Consider the following 18,277-nt stretch of genomic DNA (forward strand, 5'->3'; position numbering starts at 1 on the left):
CAGCGCTTTCCCTGCTGCGGGTGGCAGGTGGGATCACACTGCGTGCGGGGAAGAGGACTTGGGAGGAGAGGCCGCCAACCCCGCCCGCGCGCCCCGCCGCTCCCGCCCGGCGGCGGCCGGCGCCCTCCGGCCGAGGCCAAACCCGCCCCTCAGCAAGGCCGCCGGCGCACCGCCCTGCCCTGAGTGACGCCTCCAGCCGCCAATCGCAGCAGACGGGCGGTTCCCGCTGGTCGCCTCCGTCCGGCCTCCCGCGCCCGGGGGTGGCGGTCGAAGGGTCCTTTGCGCCGCCGGCCGCCCTGCGTCCCGGGGCACCCCCTCAGCGGCGCGGCCGTGGTGTCCAGGCAACCCGCTGAGGGGCAGCTCCGCGCCCGCACCGGCCTTCACGCCCCGGCGCGGCCCGGAGCTGACAGGGCGGAGCGGCCTCGGGGGGCAAAATGGCTCGGCGGAGCGCGGGCCGCGCTCTCCGGGCGCTGCCGCCGCTGCTGCAGCCGCTCCCGCCCCGGGGACCGGCCGCCTCCTACGGGTAAAATCCACAGCCGCTTCCTCTCCCCTTCCTCGGCTCCCGCGCCCCCCCCCTCCGCCCGGGGTTGCGGAAGGTGACCTTCGGCAGGCCCGAGGGGGTGTCACCGGGGCGGAGGGTGGTGGTGAAGGTGTTTCAGCAGAGAGGGTGTGCACTGTATTTGGGAGGGTGACAAGGAGGGGGCGGCGGTAGTACCCTGAGGTGCCCGCTTCTGCGGTTAGGCGGGAGGCTCGTCGGGCCTGGGAGGGAAGAGCCCTTTCCTTAGGTGCCTCCCTACGCTGCAAGGAGCTGCACCTCCCTCTGCGAGTCCATTTTGATGAAATACCTGCTCCCCGGCCACTTGCAGATAAGCCGTTTCCTGGAGGTTGCAAAGAGAATGCCTATATGTGATTTATATAATACTGCTTATTCTGCAAATCCCATTAAGGAAAACAGATGTAATACCATAGTTTTGCCGGGCCCCCCCGCCCAGATAAAGACTAGGTCGTATATTAGCACAGCTGAAACAGAAAGGTAGTTCCCAGATGAAGCCGCGCTCCTACAGAGTAAGAGGTGAGGTGCAGCCTCAAGCAAGGCGCAGTACAAGACCTTCCTATTCTGCATCTGTGCTGTCTTGGTAAACACGGGCAGTACATCCAGTGCTTCCCAAAGAGCTATAACATTAACATTCACTAATGCAGTTACAAAGCGGTGGGCCGTTTTGTTTTGATATCGTTTCTAATTATGCCAATCCATTGGAAATGCAGTCTTCATGAAAACTTGACGGAAGTGAAGTCATCGTGCTGACAAGCACACTGGAATGATTTCGGTCTCAAAGAAACTTGGTGTGAGGAAGACCAAATCTGTCTTAGGGATAGCCACTTCCAGTACAGTTTCTCCGTGCATAAAAAACCCCAACCCGTTTGTTCTTAGTCCAGAAAGTATTGAAGATACTCTCTTTGTGAAACTGCTGGATTCCATTGGACTTTACACTGAGGTGCAATCCAAGAATAGGAAAGCACCACAAGCTGCAAAATTCTCAGGCCTCTGATGTTAATAATTAATCCTAAGAACTGTGTAAAAAAACCTTGCATCTGAATCGGGAAAGAATAATATACATCCCTTGTCTATTAAAACTACATGTTGGTAAACTTTTTTAAAAAAGGTGACAAGATGGTGACGATTTCTGTTCTGTTAGGAACTGGAAATGTTTTTGGCAATTATTAATCAGAAGAAAAAAATAGTTCTATAAAATTTAATAAGAGCAAGGTGCTCATTTGCTGTGGTGAGAACTACGATAAAATAACCTGTTGAAATGAATGACCAACCAAAAGATGGTCTATCAAAAAAAAAAAAACCAAAACCAAGCCCATTTTGTTTTATAAATAGAAAAAAAGCAAAAATCAGATACTCAAAAAGGGGATGAGAAGGCCATCTAAATGCTACATTCAGAATTCAAGTTGTATATAGCCACCTCGGGTGTGATACACGGACTTAAAGGAGATTTAACATTACAGTCAAACTAATCACTTGAATAACAATTGCATCACAATTCAGCGAAACTCACTGAAGTTATAATGACACAATGGCAAGAATACAGTTCAAAGAAATGCAGATCTGCTTTTGCACTCCGGTTCTCAAATTAGATCTGTACAGGTAGAAGGAGCTGATCCCCGTCTGCATAGTCACAACTTATATTTAGGCATGTGGCATAATTGGTTATGTAGACCAAGGCGATATGTGGCTTTGTGTTGAACAGGTTCTGTGGTTTAACTGCTGCTTATGTATTGGGAACCTGAGTTTTCAAGCTATTGTTCATTTTCCTTATGAGAATGGTTTAAATTTATGGGATTTTTTTACCTTTAATCCACCATTTAAAACTCTATATGGGTGGGACTGCTTACATGTTGGAAGTAGTTCGGAATTTATATTTTAAAACTGAATTTTTAATAAGTTGCACAGTGTATATCATGGAATACAGATTGTTATGTATAAGATTGGAAAATAGTGTTTCTGTATGCATGTGAAATTCGCACTGATTGAATTCATAGGGCAAGAATGTCTAAATCTAGATAAACTGAGGAGTGCAAGGAATGAGAGTTAACCTTCAGACAACCAAATTTTTTATCATATTACTACCTTTAACTAAAATGAGTTAGCTTGTTGAAAAGATGTCTTGCAACCATTAGGGTACAAATTTGCTTGGCAGAACAGATGTAATGGTTTATATTGTTAAGAAGATATCTTCAACCTGTGCTACTTCCATTTTCTCACTTGGTGTTTGTATCTAGACGTAGTATCTCATGTTACCTGTTTGCGTTTACGCATTATGTGTTGCTTTGTACTGAAGGTTAATGCAATGGCGTAAGGGCCAGGGTTGAGAGGTGGCCTATGCAGTCGGTTTCTGTGATACTTCTCCAGTAGGTGTTTTTTTCTGGTCATGTGGTATTTTCCAGTTAAGCATTATCTCCTGCTGAGATTATACTGACATATATTATTATATTCTTCTTCTCCACACTCATCTCAGTACAAGGTGGTTTTTGTTGTAGACCCTTTGGTTCATGAGAAGCCCTGACAATAGATTGCGGTTTCTTTGGTAGATGGAGTGACTCAGTTTAGTAATAAGGTGAACCAGCCGTTTCAAAAGCTATGATGTGACAGAATGAGGTTTCTGCTCTCTAATGTATGTATTTCAATATGTTTTCTGTAGCCATGTAAAGCTACTTTTATATTCCCCTTGTTGCAGAGCAAGACTTAACTAAAGTAATTTAACTACTTTTGTGAAACCTAAGTACAAATGCTACATAGTGGCCACAACTGAATAGTTCTCTACTCCTGACGTTTTTTTTATTTAGTCTTTTTTATTTAGTCTTTTGACATGAAAGGCAAGTGGCCCATTTAAATCTCACTGTATTGTCATTAATATTATCTTCCTTGAATGACCCTGTAGTTATGAGAATTAACTGTCTGAATGTTTTCCTTTTTCTTTCCCCTTTCCCCATCCCTAGTACTTCAATAACGTCTGCCAAAATCCACGTGAATGGAGTCCACCTGCATTATCAGCAGACAGGAGAAGGAAGCCATGCAGTCCTCCTGCTTCCCGGAATGCTAGGTCTGGAGATTTTGTCTTATCTTTGTAGAGCAACCACCTCTTTTGCCATCCCCTCTCAAGCTAGAATGCACATAAGTATTTTGTAATATGTTCCACACCTGATTATGGAGATTTGTCATTTAAAAAATCGCTACACATACAACAGATAGGAAAAGACAATTATTTCAAGCCGTTAACAGGTTTTAAAGATTTCATTTATGTCACCAGACACCTTTTATACAATGTCTCAACGGGTGTAATAGTCATGTGCACTTTTGGATTTAACTGTGCAAGTGGGGTGCCCAGCACAGGTGGCAAATAGCTACCTACACGAGGTGCAAAATAACACAGGGGGCAAAAAATCAGGTCAGCTATATTTGTTACAGAGACTGAATTATGCATTCCTTTTTAGAAAGTAGGTGCATTCCAATTGAATTAATAAGCATAATGCAGCACTTGCAGTTTAATATCATAGCGAAAATGGCACAGTTGAGACTTGCTTTTTGTTTTAAAAAAAGTATTTTTATGTTTTGGTTATTCGGGACAACATCATTAGGATTCTCAATGGCTTTTAGAGAGCAGAACAACAGGTTCTGCTAGCTAAGTGGTATCTGTCCATCGAGACCACTGCTTTTGTTAACCTTTTGAAATTAACACAGGCTTTTTTTTCCTGGGCTCTTGCAGTTCTGAAGAACCAATTAGACTTACTAGCAGTTCATGCCAGGCTGTCAGTTGGACCATTACTGTGCTCAGAGTTGGGCTCATGCTTAATAATTGCTGGATCAACACGATAGAATGTGAAGGACTGAAGAGCAGGAAACATTTGGTCTTTTTGGCAGCAATATTTTCAAGTCTTTGTGAAGTGGTTCTTTCTTTCAAAGAATTCTCAAGGGGAGGGTGGAAAAAAGTTAATGCTAGAGTGCTTTATTAGTCATATGTTTTAACCTATTCATTTTAAACAGTTTTTTAAACCAGTAATCCTATTGCCAATGCTAACTTTAAATAGAAATAATGCATTTCTTCAGTTGTGAGGATATTATTATTAGGCGTACATTGTTATTGTTCAGTTACCATTATTACAAACCGTAATAGTTAGGCTTAGTATTTTAATAATGGCAAAATTTATCATTTAATATTTTGGGACAACACGTGGGGGTGATCTTTACATTCTGACCGTCACATACTTCTTCCCTTTGTACCAGCTCTGTTTTCAATGTTGTTTTATACTACTTACAGTATTAACAGGTAAGTGCTTTTAGGTCAACAGAATTAATCTGTCTCTAAACTATTTGTAAACTACATTAAAATGAAAGTGATGTTTCTCTTTCTAACTAGAAAAATACTAAGAAAACCAAGAAAAACGATTCAGATATGTTCTCAGCCTTGTGTGTTTTTAAATTACAAAAAATATAGTATAACAAGCATGTGCATGATAGTGCAGACGTTCATATAAAGCCTCTGTAAGAATATGTGATTAGTATTAATCAGGTTGCATTGGTATTTTTCAAACAACCCGATATTTTGCTTCTGACATTATCTATTAATTTATGTTGCAAGAGGTCATGCCAAGCTGCAGTCAGCTCATCCTAGTGTGCTATATAGGGCCTCTTTTATCATTTAGGCCGGTTGATAGTATAGGAGAAGGTATTTGAGAACATATTTCAAGTCAGCAAACCAAAATCTTAAAGCCCTTAAACAGCTTTTTTAATGTAACGACAGATAGCCAATTTGATATTTGATTTACATCATTTGAATCTATTAGATCTGAAGAGGTTTTAAACAAGTAGCACATGATACTGTTACCACATGATCATAATGGAAATAAAGAGTAAATTGCAGTCTTACCTTCCTGCTAATGTTCATATAGTTTATAGTTCAATAGATTGGAATAATTAATTTTTAAAATTTTGTAATCCTTGAGGGTCTGAGCCATCAATAAAAGAAACCATTCTTCATCATAAAAATTGCTGTATTTGACTTACTGTGGTAACATACATATTAGAACAATCAAAAGTTAGAGTTTTGTGCTTTTCTGGCACCACTGTCTCCTCAGGCAACAAAGTATTTAAAGCTCAGCTTTAAGCACCAATATTCTCACAGAAATATTTTATCAGATAAGAACAACTGTCTTGCACAGTGCTTTTCACCTACAAATTTGTAGCTAGAGTCATTATATTCCTCCTCTTTCGATTTCACTTGTGCTGTCCAGATAAATACCAATGACCGTGCTAGTGCTTTAAATCTGTTAAAGGTAAATCCCTACCCACACAACTCAGTTTCAGATTCTTTATTAAAGCATCTGTGCGGACCACAGTTTCTGGTAGGCTTACATCCCTACCAGAAATATTTTGCTCTGAGTGTATTGCAGATAGTTCTAAAGATTTTTATGGTAGTATGTCCTGTCTGAGAGTTGCAATTGTTAGTTACAATTAGAGATGAAGTGTACTTCAGTTGGTGGACAATCTCTTTTTTAGAATTAAGGTACAAGTTGCCCCAGGTTTCCATCTAGAGTATGTGTACTATGTATTTATTATGGTGGTTATTGTAATTGAAAATGATGATGTTTCAGGGAGTGGTCAAACTGATTTTGGACCACAGCTTAAGTCTATGAATAAGCAACTTTTCACAATTGTTGCTTGGGATCCTCGGGGATATGGACAATCCATTCCTCCATCGCGAGACTTTCCTCCAGATTTCTTTGAGAGGGATGCAAAAGATGCTGTGGATCTTATGCAGGTAACTCTATTCTGAGATTTTTTTATATATATATATATATATATATATATATTTGTCTATCTAAAAGCTGTTTTCCTAAACTCTTGAGAAGGAAGAGTACTGTTAAGAAGGTTGTTTCCAGCAGACAACAAGTTATGCAAAAGAGCATACAAATGAAGGCTTAAAACTGAGCAGTTGCACAGTATTCTGGAAAATATTTTTTTATTCCATCTCTTCCGCAATATACCTAGAGATTCAGCAGTGGGAATTAATTATAAAGCAATATGTTTTTATTCCAAGACCCTGCCCTAAGAGGTTTGCAGCCAAGAACCATGTAAGTTTAGGTAAAGTATGTGTAAAAATCAAAGTCCATGCTAAGTGGTTTAACTGAAGGGATTACAGGAGTGAAAGGCTCTTAGAAAATTTTCTAGCTATTAGAATCTTGGCATTTTGTCTTAAGCAGCCTATTTAAAAAACATTTGATTCTAAAAATTAACTTGACACTTTGCATTTTGCAGTATATTACTGAAATAAATTTTGTGCGAAATCAAAGGGTTCCTGGAATCATACCAGATCCTAATAACTAATACAACTATTGTGATTATAAAATAACAGCTTTAGGTCATATTCTTTATTTCTCTGTCTTACAGAATTTTATTTTTTTTCTAATCTGTGTTTATGTGTTCCTCTTTTATTCTGTCCTATAAGTGCTAGCACTATTTTCTGGTTTAGTTTTAACTAATATTTTGGCTTTGTTATATTAAGCTATAGACTCTCTTTGACCATGTTAAGAAAGTTGGCAGAGCATTAAAATTCCAAAAATATGAGACAAGATTCAGACAGTAAGTCCAACTGTATTTCTGTAATAAGCAGTAACTTTGCAGAAACCCATCTGAAACTGCAAATGCAGCCTTCCTGGAATATTCTGCATAGTAAAACAAAATAAGTCTGACGGCAGAATCAGGATTAAGACACTGTTTTGCCCTCTAACCATAAAAGCAATCCCTCTGCACTGTAAATCACCAATTTCTTCTGCTATGCTAACAAAGAAAAAGATGCTGCCATGGATCAGTGACAAATTTTCAGTTTCAATGGTTGTAGCCCACTTTCCTGCCTATGTTCAAATACTAATAAATGCAAAATAGAAGACAGAGCTGCGCCCATGTAGCTTCCAGTCAAACAGGGCAGCAGCCTACCAACCTCGAAAGCTGCCCAAACAAATGAGACATAACATCCTGGGGTTTATTGTAGATGTTTATTGATACAAGCATATAATAGCAAACTACTAAAATCTTCCCAAGCATGGATAACTTCTATTTTAGCATAACAAAGAATAGCACAGATCCCAAGGAATCATCACAACTAGGATTTCCAGAACGAAAGTGTCATAACTCCTGCAGAGGGCTTTATCATGAGGTATGTTTTACATACATCACCTGGCCTACACACAGCCAAAAAACCCCATCTGTGTAAGTGAGTTTTCAGAACCTTTATTCTAGGGTCACTCATATTCTAGTATCTCTGCTGGAGCTGTGAGTGCTGCAAGACTTCTGTGAAATAGCAAAAGCTAAAATTCTGCCAAGTGTTTAGCACCTTTATCCAGATGACTGCTCTGTATCACCGTATGTGTTCTGTGAGGGAGTTTGCTTGAAATAAAATTAGTATAATGCAAATAAGTCCACTTTGCTGCACTCCATCTAACACTAGCAAAGGCCAACAGCATTAAAACATTCATTATGGAAGTAATTAGTGTTGATATTTAAGAGGTTCTTACTTTTTAGAGCTACTGTCCTAGTGAAAGGATGAGGTTGGTCTTCTCCAAGTTATTGTAGATCAGCTGCAACCCTTACTTGTGATATACTCCCTGTGATCCAGTGAAAGTGTACAGTGCAGAGTGCTGTTCTATTGCAACTCACAGTTGTAAGTTACTTCTGTCACAGCATATGTGATCATTTGGTTGCATTTCGCATAGGCCTGGACAGAGGATGTGATTTCAAAAGAGATTTTGTTTACTTACAGGGTGAAGCTAGGACAAAATTACCCACAAAATTCAGCTGTGCAGCCAGCTCTCAGGTTATTGCCAGCATTAGGTAGAGGCCAGTAGTGTAAGTAGTTCAAGATTAAAGCAAGGAAACACATGTACCATGTCCAACACATCTATTACATCACATTGTTTTGTAGAAGGCTGCAACAGATAAATTAAATTCCTCCTGCTGGAAAGGCATCCTGAGACAAACCAAGGAATGCATCGAGATAAGGGCTAGTAAACAAGAGAAATACTGGAGGCAAATAGATCTCAGTTGAAGCACTGGCAAATAGCTTGGCACAAAGAACAGAAATTTTAATCAGCTATTCCATCCATCAGCCGAGTTTCAGATCCAAATTTGCTATTGGTGGTAGGGGAACAGCAGCAGCAAAAATAAAAACTTAAGCTTTACAAGCATTACTGCCAACTCCTGAAACTTGCTGAGACACTAGTAACCCTTCAGCAGCACCATACTGAAATCTGGTCACAGATAACTATTTCAGCAGGCCAGAGCCAACTTTATCAGCTGCTAAAATTCAAGGTTCTCTTTTCTTGCTGTCAGCTCTTACTTTACATGTTCTTTTCTTTCCCCTACATTATTTCTCTTCTGTTTAGTAATTATAGCTCAGCAGAGTGAGTTCTAATGTTGGACAACATTACACTCCTAATACCAAGGAAGAAGACAAAACCAGAAAAGCCTTGCAGTGAAAGAAATTTGCTAAGTATTGAGTTGACTGATAAAGTTATGTCTCACTTGAGCATCAAGTTTACAAGCAGACAAGAAAATGCTCTTTCTCTAAAACTGTTTCCCTCATTGCCTGTATTTTTGCTTTCTTCTGTCCAAAGAAGGCAGGCCTGGACTTCCAACAACAAAACACCAAGCACCAAAACAACTCATTCAACTAACTTGCTCTTTTTCCTCCAAGAGTATATCTAAATCACATCTAAAAGGCTGTAATTTCTGGAAAACAAAACAACACTACACCACCACCAGCCACCCCCCCTACCCCCCCAAGCCAAAACAATTAAAAAAACAACTAACTTTGAAAGCTATTATGTTTGTCTGCGAAAAAGTTCACAAACTGAGACTTCTGCATGCAAAACTGCTAATACTGCTTAACCATTAAATATTGTCCCTCTATAACTTTCAGAATCATTTGCCTCCGAGTGCCTTTACCTTCCCCACTGAAGTCACACACACTGAATCTTCTCTCCTGTCCCTGCCAATACCCTCTACTACAAATTGGAGGATTTGAGGAAACAAGAATTTCAAATTCTAGTGGAAAGCAATGTACAAGTCAGAAAGAATTAAGGTCTTAGTTGTCAATTTTTTTGCCCTGAGCCTTCCTTTTTGAGAAGGAGGAGTTTTATTATGTTTTGAATTGCAGTTCACCATGAAGTGACATTACAAGTGTACACTTAAAAGCTTCAGAAAACAGGAATAGGCACTAAAATTTGATACAATCCTGTAGCAAATGCTTTAAGCGTATTTTGGTTGTTACAAAGCAGATTTTTTTTTGGTTTAGATCAGCTAGCATCAGTAAATTAGATCACTGGGTTCCATTTTTCAAGTCTTAAGCTTCTCTTAAGTTCATCTTGATCTTGGATTACCTGCCATCCCACACTGTGATAGTACAAAGTTGGCAAAGACCTAAGAGAATTAGCAGATTGTTGCTACCATCAGACTCTCCGAAAAGGTCCTTACTCTTTGTTGTAAATAAATGTTTAATTTCAAGAGGGCTTTTTTAAATGCAGCAAGAATCTAATATGGATGCTGCCTGTTTTATTACATAGATATAGAAAATTTGAAGGGCAGGTATAATTTATTATTTTCTAAATATTTGAATCTTCAGTATTTTTACATATAGCAGGAAAGTTAACTATAGTTCAACTATATAGTGTTGTGTCTAAAACTGTACCATTAGTTTTCAAGAAATATTTGATATTGCTTGTAAAACCAGATGATGATTGGCATATAACTTTCTTGCAAAATCAAGGCACTGAAATTTAAGAAGTTCTCTTTGCTGGGGTGGAGTGATGGTGGAATTACAGCACTCATTGCAGCCGCGAAGTATCCAACTCTTATCCACAAGTTGGTTGTCTGGGGAGCAAACACCAGCGTTACTCAAGAGGATGTGAGAATTTATAATGGTATGTACAAGCTGAATATCGTATCCTAAAAGAATTATTTTCATTTCTTCTTGACCTAAGGATCTTTGTCACATAACAGTTGAAACAGAGTTGAGAACACAACAAACCTAAAGAAATAAGACGGAAAATTTAGCAAGTTGCTGAATATAAGGATAAATTAAAATCATGGTGAGAAGCTCCCTAACAATTACTCCAAGGGCAATATAATGGAATTTTTCAGAAATCCTTACCAACAGCTACTAAAAAACATTAGCTGTAATAGCTTATCAGTAGTTTTCAGAAAGTACAATTTTTGTTGCTGTAACAGGTTCCTAAAAATAAATTGAAAATAATACTACTGATCCCTGGCTTGATTTCCTTTCTCACATCTTGCACAATCTTTAGACAAGGTCCACAGAAAATCACTGGGCTAGCATGTAACAAGTTTTGCCTCTAGGGCCTATAAAATACATAGCCAGTAAGAAAACAAGCTCATAACTTACCATTTGTGTTCAGGAAGTAAATGAATCATTCAAGTAAATGTCCCAGGATACATTTCTAATTTGCATTCCTTTAGAGTTAATTATTGTGGCTACAAAACCTTTGCAAAGTAAAGAAATGTGGAACTTCTGATCCCAATTCCACTCACATGAAATAGAATCTGGCCATTTATCACTTTAAAGCAAAATAGCAAAACCTGTTAGTGAACCCATAAAAAGACCTTATTTCCTTTTGAAATTAAAAGAGTTAACCAGGCAGGCTCTCAGCAAATGTAAACCAGTATAACTTCATTTAAGTGATTGGAGTTTGATTTATACCAGCTGTGAAATCTGCCTTGCTTCAGCTAAATTACAAGCGTATGTATTGCACATGTGTACTTACCTCACCTATACTAAAGCAGTTTCATTGGTAGTAGTAGTAGTATGGTTTTTAGTTCAGTAAGCAAAATGCTTTTTAGCTCTGTAAAAGTACTGCTTTATTTCTTTACATGCTATGTCAGTATCAGCCAAGAGGCTAAAATGTAAAAAAAAAAAAAAAAAAAAAAAAAGTGGTCTTAGTTGAAACAGAGCACCCACAGCAATGCTGATCTTTGGCCTCTTTGTGGACTGGTGCTTTCAACATTCCTCTGTGGATGATGGAGCTCAGAGAGTAGCAGCACAAGCCTTCTGCAAATGGCCCATCAGTGCATCTCGGCTGCAGTGGAGGGTTTGGTAGGAGAGAAAGGTGTTTATTTGGTATCCATGCCCTTTCAACATTGGCTTCCCCTGCCTTTTTAAATTAAGGCCAGCTGCAAGGATAAAACAGTAGATTCTATCAGGGAAACAGCTGTTCAGTAACTGCTACCCTGGGGTGAGCCAACTCCTTTCCAATCAGATGCTGTTACAAAACTTTCAGTCGCTGCTACCTTGCTCGTTTGACTGGACAGGTTCTGTTTGTTAAATAACACCTTACTCCTTTCTTCCCTTAAATCCCATTTGAAACCAATTAAAACCTTTGCTAGAGGCATATATTGCTGTTTGATGATTCAGTATTTTTCAGGTTCTCTACTATGCCAACATTGTTTTGGCCTTTATTGATACAAAGCTGTACAGCTGAATTGTAGCTTAATGAAAGGCACCCTTGTGGATATCTGGTTTGTGAGCAGTCCTGAAAATTTTAGGGAAAAAAAAAAAAGGTAGATCTGATAAATAAATAACTAGAATGTCAGATTATTTGTACAGCTTTAGCCAGCCTGCCATGAGTCACAGGACTCTTCTAAGTAGATTTGCTTGTTTTTCTGTAAGACTATGGTAAATGTACCGTGATGTCAGCCTGCTGGAATGCCTTAGTAAGAGCTTCCTTCCTCTGAATACTAGTAGGAGCCATGGAAGAACTACCATCCATGAGCCAAAGCAAAAGGCTAAAGGATATAATAAAGAATTGCCAGCTTTGGCACACTGTTATAAAACAATCCCTTTTTTATACACAAGGTACCTCCTTGAGCTCCTCTTCTGCGAGCCCTGCAAAAAGAAACATCAGAAGTTTTAGGACTGAGTCCTTTGATTTTATTTTTTTTTCTGTTGTTCCTTGTGACCGTAATAACAAGACAGTCTTCTGCAACTCAGAAAGATCTCAGCATAAATCATAAAACTACCTTTTTTATACCCTTTCTGTACTATGAATTATTTAAAACCATTCAGTGCAGTTTCAAGTTTGAAATATACAGCTGCAGTTTGGTTTGAAAACTTACTCATATTAGGTGTTGACAATACTGGGTTATATCTTGTTGCTGGAAAGGATTTAACATATTTCAATGTTATTTTATGTAGGCATCCGAGATGTTTCAAAATGGAGTGAAAAGGTCAAGAAACCACTGGAAGATATGTATGGACATAAGTACTTTGCAAGAACCTGTGAGGCTTGGGTAGATGGAATATCTCGCTTTGCTGAAAAATCAGGTGGTAAGGTTTTTACAATGTTAAACTGAAGCAATTACAGTAGCAGACAATTCTGGATAGAAATCTAACAGTACTCCTAGCAGCCAGTAAAGGAAAGACTCTGCCTATGGCATTAAAAGCTGGGTCTGACTCACACTCATGAATAAAGCAATTACTTTGTAGACGGTTCACAGAACCAGCAAGGTACAGGAGGAAAACACATTTATGGGAAGCATTAGCTGATGAATTTCTCCTCTTGTTCCACCACAAAACTACATTATTAAATCGTTGCTTTTGTGCAGACCGAACAGGAGGGATTCTGCTCAAACTTTTTTCTCCTCTCCTCTCTCAGTGCCGAAGGATTTCCTCTTGGTGACACTCTTAAGATATCCCAGAAGTGAGGTGTGTTCGTTCCAGTTTCTACAAACAGGAGCTGAAACACTTATTTCAAACCGTGTAGCATATGAGTTAAAAAAGAAGGAAGTTCACATTTTGAGAACTCAGAATTAGCAAAATAGATTTAAAAAACTCTAATGACACTGCTTAGGTGTTTAAAAAATCCAAAAAGAGTAGTTAAACTAGACAGTAGAACTATTAAATGTTTATCTCTGAATATTTCTGCAATTACTCTACATAGACTTTTGCAGCTAATGATACCATGAATGATAACCTGCAGTTGTGTTTGAATTCAGAGGAAAATTGCTTATAATTTGCCTAAAGAAGAAATACATAATACATAAGCGGTCTGTAATTCTCTTATATACATATTCCTGTAGCTCTCATAATGAGAGACAGGAGGTGACATATGTTAACTGGCAGCAGGTACTACAAGGAGAAAATTCCTTCATTTCATGTTTTTTCCATAAAGTTTGGCACAGGATCAGCAACATGGTACTAGGATTTCTCCCAGCAGAGTGATGTAACAAATTATGATCCGACTTTATTTTACCCTTTCTAAAGTGCATCTCCTTAAAACTAGTTTATTCTTAACTCCAAAGACCAGGCTGGTGAACTCTAGCTGTGACATCCTTTTGCTGCCTGCTTACATCTCAGACACTGAGATGGAGTGACTGTGAAAAAGAAGCCACCTGGAGACATGTAGCAATGAGCTGAATTACCTAAGTACTGTAACTAAGTCAGATATTGGGAGAAGCCTACTATTTGCTAAAAAAGATGAGCAGCAGGTTTTTTCCAGGCCTAGCTTGGAGAGGGCAACTTAGACTACGAGCAGGCCTCCTTGGAATTAAAGTTAAGACACAGTACACAAAAAGTGCAGACATGGCAAATATGAGAAAAGGTGTTGATAGAACTCATCAGAGATAAAAGGAGGACAGCAAAGCCTTTGCTTGTCAAAAACTCATCTCAAGCTTTTTTTAATAAAAAGATTATTTGCCCCAAATGGGACAGTTTTAGTGTAAAACGTAAGAAACAAACTTTTAGAAGGTTCCAACACTTAATGAAACTAAGTTGCATAAAGCTGCAAAATTCAAGATTCCTCTTGCTGTTCTGTGTTTTTGGAGTAAATATAATCTAGTGGCCATAGTACAGAACAGTTTTAGGACTGGAAACTAGGAAATAATAGTTTGACTGCCAACGATGTCCTTAGGTAAATAACCTCAATTTACTTATTACTTGTTCAGCAAAACAGTCAACATCGGTGCAGGTGTTTGAAGACTAAGGGTGAAATGTTCTAAATGAAAATATTTGACCAGTAGAACTGTGAACGAAGACTACATAAATAACCAAACAATTAAAAAAACCTCTGTGAAACAGCATATGACTTTAGAGCTAAGGAAAGTGTGTGTATATGAGCATTAACTGTGCAGCTGTTGGTAGCTGCAAGGAGACAACTACAAATAGGAAAAAGTTAGCTCAAGGATAAATGGAACATAAAACTTGTCAAGTATGTTTTGGCCAAATACTCTCTTGCGAGAGCATGGGGAGTTAGGCAAAGAGTTTGGAAACTTTGTTACTAATGGATGAGGAAAAAAGAGAGGGGGGAAAAATATAAAAGTCTTCAAGGAAATGCATTAAATTTACTTTTAGTGAGATTAAAGACTAGTAAGTATAAATTATTCTTGAGGTTCCGTAAGATGAATGGGCAGGGAGAATATTTGAATAATTTTAGTCCAATTTGTATTAAATGGTTATTCGTTGCAGATGGCAAAGGGTCTAGAAGGTAGAACAGGCATGAATACAACCTAAGGTAACTTGTTGATAAAAGTAGCAAATCTTGTAACCTGACAACTGGTGTAACAAAATGTAGCATTAACATGAAGGACATAAGACTCTTAAGGCTGAAAAGAACAAAGTCAGGGAAGAGATGCATGTATTTGCTTTGAACAGTCACAGAGAGCCTGGGGAAAATGTGGGACAGAATACTTCATTTGCTCTATCTGTTTGTGCCAGTATCCATTAATGAAGCAAATTTCAGTGAAGTAACATTTTGGAGAAAGAAATATTAATTATAGTCCTGATTACAGAGTTCTGTAGATTAATCGCACACTATCCACAAGGAGAGGCAACAGCTAGAACCCAGTGGAGTTCACAGAAGCAGTTTCAGTCTTTTATACTATTTTAAAACAAAGTGTGACCTTCATTTATTTTTCTCCCTAGGTAATATCTGCCAAGAGTTGCTGCCAGATATTAAATGTCCCACTTTTATAATTCATGGTGAAAAAGACCCTTTGGTTCCACAAGCTCATGCAGAATACATTCATAAGCACATCAAAGACTCTCGGTAAGTTATATGATAGAGTATTTATAAACCTTTGTTGAAGAAATGAGGCAGTTCAAACCCAGTGTGAAAATAAAAAAAAAAAAAGTATTTGAACAAGTCATCTCAGACACAGAGCTAATCCAAACTTTCCTAGCAGGTTACAATGCAAACAGTGTAACTGGATCTTTCTTGTGATATAAAAATTATAATACCATAAGAAGCTCCTCCCTAAAGTCCTCCAAGAGTAACCAGTTAAGATCCTTTTCCTCTTTCCACTTCACAGAGCCACTCCCTAATATTTATTGAAACAAGCAAATTTCTTCTCTGTTTCTGTTGTGGCCATTGCATTCCTTTTGTCGTAAGAGACCTAATTTCTGTCCCACTCAGCAGAGCAGTGAACTTAGATGCTATAAATGGAGAGAATCACGGGATACTAATGTTTGCTTTGCCTTGTTGATCTAAACATCTCAAAGATTCTGTTTTTCCAACTGTCCCATGAATTTTCATTGAAGAAAAGCAGAATGAGAAAAGTACAACTGTGCTCAGAGATATTACTTTATAAACAAGAAAAATCTCAGCGCACCATCTGCTTCATTTGAAAATTCCAGAAATGCTTCCTATAAAAAGCTGGGATTTCATCAGCTGAATTTTCTTCATAGATTCTCACACACAAATACAGGAGTTCTATTACTACTTAATAACAGACTGTGATGATTAACACTGGAGAAAAGAATTAGGACAGCAAAACACATTTTTATGAATGCAGAGTGTAGGGAACTGTTTCACTGATGTAATCTCTGTGAAAAATTGAGTGATATATTTATCTCAAAGTCAGCCCCACTATTCATAGAAATACATTATACCGTAGGAAAGATGAGAACAAGAGACCTTCCTAACAATTACATGCAAGTGTTCTATTCCATGTCTGCTAGTTAGTTACTCCCACCTGCCCTGCTCAGAACACCTATCATCTTGTTAGGTTTCACTGAGCTCTGAAATGCTTCAGACGCTGACTAACGCAAGTCATCACCAAAACTAGACAAGGATCTGATAGCTTCTTTTTGGAAGACAAGCCAAGGAAGAAACAGCATTAGAAGTTGCTATCCAATAAAATGTAAAGTGATTTTTTGCCTGTCTTCTCCATGCTGAAGTGCTCTCCTGTATGAGTATTTATCAGAAAAGAAATCAGACTAATGCTGTTCTCAGAAATTAATATTTAGGTTCATGGTCCCCTTCTTCCCTTGGCTCACTGGAGATGACATGTTCCATTGCAAAGCCAAAGGAAAACCTTCAATTTAACATATTTTCAGTAACACATGCTTCTACCATCAGCTTTTCTTACCTTGATTTTTATCTATTAGTAAAGTAGAAAAAGCTTTTGCTTATTGCAGTGCAGATACATTGCTTGTTTCATGGTAAAAAGTGTGCCATCATTCTGTATTTGCACAGTATGGCTGGACTTATGTAGCATTACAATGGCTTAACAGCAGTAGCTAATACCATACATATAGATGTACAAACCCATAGCACTATGTGCTGCTTGGTCTTTGAAGAAAGAATTAAAATTCAGACAGAATAGCTAAAAGAGCTTGGTATGTTCACATGCTATTGTTCTTTTCCACAAGACAAAACAGCACTTGTTACCCACCAAAAGAAAGATCCCCCTTGCTGTAATGGGGCTTAGATGACATGAAGGCAACATAGCAAAGTATCAGTCAGGATGGTTTTAGCTCTGTTGAAACTGCATGTTGAAACTGTATGTGATAGGAAAGTGATTTAATGAATTTCCCACCCCCATACGAAGAAGTCTTAGAAGTACATACCTGATGCAGAAAGGTTAGAAAAGATAGAAAAAATGGCAAGTAGCATTTTAGGCTTGTCATATCAGTATTACAAAGATTAACCTATCTAAGCTTGTTATAGCTGAAGAAGTCCTGACTTCCGTTTTTACTTTAATGCATGAATGGTGTTAGCTTTGGATTGTCTTTTTGCAAAAAGATTGGACAAACACTAAGTAAGACTGGGTGGCAACAAGAAACCTGTGTTTCTGTAATGACCTCTTCAATATGTTCACTGCCCAGCACACCACTGTTCTCCAAAAGAGTCAGAGAGCTTAGGTACTTCACACCTACCTTTCAAAGATGGTATCCTGCTCACCTAAGTTTTGGAATCTTATCTTCTTTGCAGACCACCAAAAAGGTTCCTAGAAACTGGGTCTAGGACACAAAAACTTGATTTAAGCTTATCCTCCCCAGAATGGGGCAAGTAGCATGCTTGTTGCTTCAACTGTTGCTGTGGTTCAGAACGTGAACCACATAGATAAGGATAGTACTTAAAACAGGAGTTCCTTAGATCTGTGCTTGGGTAACCAAGAGCAAGGAAAAGGCAACAAACATTTTAGTTACCTATGCTCACAGAATATAATGTATATTCAGTGTTTGATTTTTCTCTTTTAAGGTTGCTGCTGATGCCAGAAGGAAAGCATAATCTACACCTGCGTTTTGCAGATGACTTCAACAGACAAGTGGAAGATTTCCTACGCTAACTTAAACTGTAAAACACGTTAGAGGCGGCGTTTGTCTTTGACTTGTTTAGAAATTTCTAGTTGGCTTTCCATTTTCATTCAAGTTACAGGTAGGTTTGAATCCTGTAAGAAAAAACAGGAAAGATACTTGCATGA

The 18,277-nt window shown here is 38.6% G+C and overlaps 1 protein-coding gene across 1 annotated transcript; it reads left to right on the top strand.

Annotated features, from left to right (window-relative positions):
• The first annotated feature begins 230 nt into the window (after positions 1-230).
• On the top strand, positions 231-18,247 carry BPHL (biphenyl hydrolase like). The gene is made up of 7 exons (XM_074899606.1): positions 231-523; positions 3,508-3,611; positions 6,160-6,326; positions 10,329-10,482; positions 12,771-12,902; positions 15,495-15,618; positions 18,055-18,247. The coding sequence occupies exons 1-7, from the start codon at positions 435-437 to the stop codon at positions 18,140-18,142; spliced, it is 858 nt and encodes a 285-aa protein (XP_074755707.1). The 5' UTR covers positions 231-434; the 3' UTR covers positions 18,143-18,247.
• Positions 18,248-18,277: the final 30 nt, after the last annotated feature.

This window comes from Athene noctua, chromosome 2 (assembly GCF_965140245.1).
Source record: "Athene noctua chromosome 2, bAthNoc1.hap1.1, whole genome shotgun sequence".
Classification (NCBI taxonomy): domain Eukaryota; kingdom Metazoa; phylum Chordata; class Aves; order Strigiformes; family Strigidae; genus Athene; species Athene noctua.

What these genes read in the sequence shown, in the direction of transcription:
- BPHL (XM_074899606.1), top strand. Translation starts at nt 435, where the DNA reads ATGGCTCGGCGGAGCGCGGGCCGCGCTCTCCGGGCGCTGCCGCCGCTG. An exon ending in ATGCTGTGGATCTTATGCAG is followed by an intron (nt 6,327 to 10,328) that starts GTAACTCTATTC and finishes TGCAAAATCAAG; the next exon opens with GCACTGAAATTTAAGAAGTT. An exon ending in CTTTGCTGAAAAATCAGGTG is followed by an intron (nt 12,903 to 15,494) that starts GTAAGGTTTTTA and finishes TTTTCTCCCTAG; the next exon opens with GTAATATCTGCCAAGAGTTG.